We start from the raw sequence: 7,234 nt of genomic DNA, 5'->3' as shown, positions 1-7,234 counted from the left end.
GTTTCAGCGCCCATTCCTAACCATGTGAGACCGTCTTCCGTTGTTATCAAGCTTATACAGGTGTACTTTATTTCCCCTATAACTGTTATTTAGTAACAGCCTTTCACCTTTAACTACTAGAAACCTAGAAGGTACAAGATGGAGTTGGGAAGGAGAGATAGGGGTGGGTTCAATTGGATCCAACACTTGAAGGAGACAATACCCAGGGGAGGTAGTGTTATCCTGTACTATGAGCAAGTTGACTTTGCCTGGTTTCCAATCACTCCAGTCGTGTATAACATAGAAGTCATCATTATGCATGAGTAAATCACTGTCCGATTTTAGTCCTGGTGTTGTAGTCCCTTCAGATTGGCTACCAAAGCGATACACGGTGTTAGGATTTTCATGCAATACCTTGAATGCGTTTGTCCATATGAACTCGTTCAACAAACTCGCTCTCCGTCTTTTGAGCACCATTTGCTTATTCAAACCAATTTCACCTAGTATCTCTGACAGACGTAGAGATAGCGCCCGTTTAAACTCAGGTGTGTTTGTCATTCTGAAATTCATAATAAAAAATATAATTATCAAACACTTTCTCTCATCATTTTCAGTTACATGTATTTGGTTTCAACAATCTGAAATGACCTTTAGTTTTACTAAAGGTCAAAGGATCCCGGATACGTTATACATGTAGATTCATGTGAGGTTTACCGGTATATCATTTTTATGATGCTTCTGCATATTTAACAATTTATTACCTAGAAGTTATTGATAGATGAATTATCTATGCATTATGTTATGTAAATTTATCGATAATTCTATCTGTTTGATATATATTATAAATGAATGATACCCTAAATGAAATCCAATCTTGCTCTATTCAGTTAAAGCTCATTGTTACTAAATAAGATGCATTTTAAAGAAATATTAGCATATGTCAATACTGACAAGATAGATTTCAATAATTCTAAAAATGAATGTGTATTTCCATAAGGAAATTATTCACATTTAATTCCAGTAATATAAGTGTTTAGTTATGAGATTCCTTTAATGTGCCATAAAATAGTATTTAATGGCACATTAAAGATTCTATTCAGAGCAAAATATTGCGGCTTTTATATCCGTTTGTACTGAAAATTGACATTATTTTGGGAGACATATTGTTTTTGCCTTCGCCGTCTATCTGTCCGTCCGTCCGTTTGTCCGGTCGTCCGTACGCTTTAAGCTTGTCCGACCTTCACATGAAACTTACTGGTGGGATTTCAACCAAACTTTACAGGAATGATCAGTAGCATCCCTTGTTGTGCACATCACCGGCACGTTTCGCCTCGCTGCACAAAATGGCCATCAGAGCTAAAAATAGAAAATTCTTGCCCGGCCTTCACAGGTCAAACTACTTGTGGGGTTTTAACCAAACTTTACAGGAGTGATCAGTACCACCCTTAGTTGTGCACATCACCGGCACGATCCGCTTCGCTGCACAAAATGGCCGTCAGAGCTATAAATAGAATAGGCTTGTCCGGCTTTCACAGGTCAACCGGCTTTCACAGGTCAAGCTACTGGTTTTGGGAGACATGTTTTTGTGACAAAACCCTTTTAGTTACATTTACGAGAGTGTAGTGAATCTTAACTCAACCGAAATCAACTCAATTCAAATTTATTTAAGTAAATTAATGTCTCCAACCCGAAATACATATCACTATAAGTACAATATGGTATATATGTATTGAATATAGTTACACAGCATAAGATTAAATCAGAATAAGTCAAGAGTTTGTACTTTTCAACAAGTGAAACACAAACACTGATAATATAAAAAATGGTTTCTTCTTGTGAGATCATCAGCGAAAAAAATTATTAATTGTTGTTCCATTTGAATACCAAATATAGAGATAACTAGTTCGAATATCATTATACTTAGGACATTGAGAAAAATGCATGAAATTCACAATCAATAGCAGATGCAAACAAACTGAACATACTCTTTCATTATTTTGTCTTCTCATTTTAATCGTTAACTTATGACAGGAACATCGAAACCTTGCAAGAACAGGTATTTTTACTACCTGACGGATATCAATTTTCCAAATTTTACATACTATAGGTGGTAAAACGATGTGAATTTATAGTGTTATAGTGTCATTAACAAAACTGGCAGTTTTTTTTAAAGTTTACTTGCTTGCTTTACTTGCTTGTAATATTTTACTCAATCATACGAGCAAACTATATCAGAAAAAAGCGCCGTACGTTATCATTGATATTTTGTGCGCCATACGTTATCATTTCCAGAAAATACCCCGATATTAATATTTTCTGCGGTTATTCTAGCCAGAATGGGCATGAATGCTTAGATGACGACATATTACAACTTTTTAAAGTCAGTGGTTTCAGTTAATATACATATATGTAAACGAAACAGTGAATTTGACAGAAAAGGCCGTACGTTATCACGATCAAACCGGTGGAAAATTCTCTCGCTTCGAATCTGGTGACGCGCATTTCAGATGAAGTACGGGACGAAATATCATGAAATAAAATCCTGTGTGCCAGGAAAATAGTGGAGAAGGTTGTTATATGTACTTTAACATCAGAACATCACGAATTTCAGAGAAAAAAGGGAGAAACCTACTTTTTGGCTGCATCCGCCATCTTGTTTGTTTGGGTAACGAACGGCGTATATCTTAGGTTTTATTTGTTTAGTTTGCTGTTCCATTAAACGCCTTGTTCCGTTTAATGTTAACTATTTTCTGTCGGCCGTTTTGTTGGTGTCTTAAGTTTTTTTTTCTCTCCTATCTTTCTCTGTCTGTGTCGTTGATGTCAGTGTCTGTTGTCGTCTGCTCCATTGAGCTAGCTCTGTTAACATTGCTTTCTTCTGTTCCGTTAGGTCTCTTGACACCTCCGTCTTAGTCATTTTTATAACCTATCAAACTTCCGATTTGAAGGCTATTCCGTTTTGTGTTTTGTTGTCTATATTATTACGTCTCTTCTTTTGTTGTGGGTCCTATAAAGCTTTTATAGTCTGTTTTGCTTTTGCTTTTTGTTCTATTTTTTTCTTGTATTCTTACAGTATAATTTCATGTTGTTTCCGTTCAGTTTAAAGTTATTCCGCTGTTGGGTATTCCGTTAATTCTGCTTTCGGTCCTTTTTTTCCTGTTCCATTAAGTTTTCTTTTGTTAGTATCGTTGCTGTCCTTGTGTCTTTAAATCTATTTTGTCTGTTCCGTTTCGTGTCTTGTCGCCTGTTCCGTTGCTGTTATCTGTCCCTTTTTCTATGTCTTTTGCTGTCTGTTCCGTTAAATCTCTTTTTCTTTTTTCTATAATGTCTTTTGAATTGAATTCTGGTCAGTTTAGTCTGTATCTGTATGTTTTTAACTGTTTAGTCTCCGTTTGTTCTATTCATTTAGTCTCTAGAGTTTTATGTTCTAGTTTTGTCAGTCTCGTAGTCATTTCATTCTTTGAGTGGATTAGCGGGGGATCGAACTCGAAATCACGACCCCTTGATTGGTAGGCAGGCATATAGTGTTACCACTGCACCATAGCGACCGCTCTAAACTATAACTGTTTTCGAAAGTCCTATATACATTATTATTTCAATGGCTAACAAAAAAGTATTGCAATTAAGTTTTAACACCTCTAGTGAGGTAGACTTTTATGTACATGCATCGTCAAAGAGAATATTACTCGATTTAAGTAATATTTTTATAGATAATTTTGCTGTTACTTTCATATCCTACCCGGAATTCTTAGGTATAACAGATGGTGTGATAATTCTCTTATAGAATTGTCCTAAAACCGAGACTGAGTTCCAAATTTTCAAAAGCAGCTATGGTATCGCAAGTACACATGGTTTCAGACATTTAAAGGAAATAAACCGGATGTCTTACATAATAAAATGTGTTAAGTTCCATGAGAAACATGTCATTGAATTCATTTCATGATGAAAGAAAATAATATCATCGTTAACACTGCATTGAAGATCAAAGCGCTGAAAGCACTGAATGCGAAGGCTTATCACACAAATTTAACAAATAAAAGAATGCGACATGTCATTGCGTCATATCTAATAAGTGCGTAGTTGTATAATTTAAAAACTCCCTGGAGATTTTTATATTGTAAGCTTTCATGTTAGAACAGAATTATCCATTTCATACAATCATTTGCATTTTAACCACAAATTCGGTTTTACAATGTACAACTTTATGATATAACACTTTCCATTTCCCGATATTTAAATACTTTGCTCGTTGACATGCTGCTATCTTTAAACAATAGACTCGGCGCATGCCACTAAATTTTTGAGTAAAATTTACGTTATTACAAACTTAAATACACCGCAAATTTCGTTTGTGGCATAAAAAATCGTAACTGTTTCACGTTTCCTGGCAGAACAAATTGAAACATTGTAAGCCGTTAGGTCTTTATTAAAGAGGCATGAATCTCAAAGGAGTGATGAATACTATGAAAGGGAATATCCGCCAAAAATATATGTATCAAGATAACATGTTCATATCTGAATGTTACGATCCATGAGTTGATTCAATTTTTAATTGTACATTTGTCCATCTTCTATGATAAATCACGATAAATTCTTTAGATTATATGTATACATTGACAGGTATATTGATTTTAATAAGAAGACTAAAATATGTTTTAAGCTATATATTAACAAACATCAGAAGAAGACATTATAATGTTTATCAAGGTTCTATGTCTAAACAGAAAACCAAATTTTTGTTAATACACAATTGAGCTAAGGTTTATGTTCATGCATTTTATTATTGTCAATTTTAGACAATCTTTACTTATAATTGATAAAAGAAACCCTTTGACGTCTATGACTTAAGACGATCACGCAAGAACGTTTCCAAAGAGAGACGCGGACGCCTGGGCGGGTACAATAACTCTTTACTTTTCTTCGAATATTTGATCTAAAAATGTTTATTCAAGTTCTTTTCATTGTGAAAGTTATAACAAAAAAGTGGATTGGTCTATAATGGGCACATTGTCTATAAGATCTGATTTCAAAACATAATAGTTATTCTTATAATAAATTTCCTTAGTGTTTATTCGATGAAGATTAATGGTTTTTTTCTAGAACATTTTATTATTTGCTTTATGAACTTGAATCTTACACTTTTCAACACCATACATATCATAATTCGTTTTAGGTTTGTTGTTATGTCTAATACTAAAAATATTCACGTAATTATTTATTGTTTAACAAACCTTTCATTATAGAAGAAGAAGAAGGAGGAGAATAAGAAGAAGAAGAAGAAGAAGAAGAAGAAGAAGAAGACGAAGAAGAAGAAGAAGAAGAAGAAGAAGAAGAAGAAGAAGAAGAAGAGTTTATTTCCAACTTGTACACATATAGTACCGCGTTGTTTCAAGTAATTATATAATGAAATTAACAATGTCACAATGATAAGGAGCTAATATGTAAAATATGTCAGCTAATTCAACATAGAAATAACAAAGTGTGACAAATGTATAGAATGAAGAATGCACACACTATTCAAATGATTTTAACAATTATTATCATTAATGTTCTTTACCAAAAATCTGAATTTATCAAGAGCTTTAATCATAACTCCTAACAAAGGTCCAAAGTACATTTGACTTTATTACTTATATTAACTGACAGTGATAAATAATTATTAAGAGACCAATTCACTCTAACAATCCTTAACAAAATATTCATATGCTATTTATCGCATGTCTGGCAATGATTTCGCGCATGTGCCGTACGCTTTAAAAGAATTTTGCATACATCATTTTTTTAATTTATGTACTTTGTTAGGTATTTTGTTATGATTTGATACCAAGATATAAACAAGTATTCAAGTTACAAACTTCAGACAACATAAGTAAGATCCTTAGAAAATAAATGATAAAATCACAAAAGATATAGTGATACACATGTAAACAAATGCAAATCTAAATGTTGTTTTCATGAAAAAAGTCTTAAATGCAATAAGAATTAGTACTTGTCAAAATTGACAGACATTATTATTTTTTATTAATGATCATTATCATATTAATCTTTCTATTTTATTTATTTATTTATTTATTTATTTAGGTCTATTTTAATCACTCACCTCTTTCTATATCTTTGACTGTTGAATATCCATTAATTTGGTCATTGTCGATCTCTGATCGATGTCAACAATATAAATGTATGTAAATTTAAAATATTCCGTTTAGGATAAGCAATACTTGATACTTAGGGAAAATATCTTACGTAAGTGATGAGGAAATAAAATTCTTGAAGAGCATTTTCTTCTTATTTTTTTCCGTCGCAACTCATATTTTTACGGTTAATACTGTAAAATCAGGACATTTCGCGAGTTATGAACTTTCGCTTATCTAGCGAGTTGTGGAATTTCGCGAAAAGAAAAAAGAATTCGCTATTCATTACCTTATAATAAATCAATTAACATCATTAAATTCTTCACATTGGAATTAACATATATCAATGGCAGCCATATTGAATTGTACTGATAACCATCTCCCAAACATCTGACTTTGCAGTATATCTAAGGTTTCGAGTGTTAATTCTGCGAAAGCAAATTTAATTACATTTATTTAAGTACATGAGAAAATGTTTTAGTTTTCTATTCTGTTTTCGAAAAGCTAATGTTTTCTTTTTCTTCCTTCAATTTTACTGGATGATTACTCACTTATCTTGGAATATTTTCATGTCCTTAACACATGACCTTAAACAATCAATGTTAAGAGATGATGTAACTACTGCTTAGTAGCTGTAAAAAATGCCGAATATTTCATCTCAGGGTTGTTGTATTTCTCTGGTGTTTCCGAGCCATTGATTACTATACGTAACTATACATTAAAGGCACAATATTCCTCAGAAACAAATAAGTTTTGTTTTCTTCTAAAGAAATCACCGTGTATATTCAGTAACGCCGGAATGAAATAATAACACACGATTCCGGCAATAAGTAACGCAGAATTGTGCAATAAATGGCGGATATCTGACAGGAATTCCAATGATGTAAGTAAACTGCCCAATATATTTTTTTATTTAACCGAACTGAAAAAAAAATGAACAGCTGCATACGGCCGCAAAGACATTACTTTTGATCCCTCATGATTATTTCCACGAAATTTATTACTTTTCAAGATCATTCGTGAAAATGATGACTTGACTTCCGTTTTGAGTGAGATTTTGGCTTCTGTCGACTCTTATAAGTACAACAATGCATATATATACCGTCTAATTTCGATTGTAGGTAGGC

The 7,234-nt window shown here is 32.8% G+C and overlaps 1 protein-coding gene across 1 annotated transcript; it reads right to left on the bottom strand.

Moving 5' to 3' along the window:
• Nucleotides 1-3: 3 nt before the first annotated feature.
• On the bottom strand, nt 4-6,197 carry LOC132719966 (uncharacterized). Its single transcript, XM_060703933.1, has 2 exons — nt 6,077-6,197; nt 4-538 (listed from the first exon to the last, which is right to left on the bottom strand). Exon 2 carries the CDS (start codon nt 535-537, stop codon nt 4-6), a length of 534 nt encoding a protein of 177 aa, XP_060559916.1. The 5' UTR covers nt 538; nt 6,077-6,197.
• Nucleotides 6,198-7,234: the final 1,037 nt, after the last annotated feature.

Source organism: Ruditapes philippinarum, unplaced genomic scaffold (assembly GCF_026571515.1).
Source record: "Ruditapes philippinarum isolate M1 unplaced genomic scaffold, ASM2657151v2 ctg962_1_1_1_1, whole genome shotgun sequence".
Classification (NCBI taxonomy): Eukaryota; Metazoa; Mollusca; class Bivalvia; order Venerida; family Veneridae; genus Ruditapes; species Ruditapes philippinarum.
This window is presented reverse-complemented; position numbering and strand designations above follow the sequence as displayed.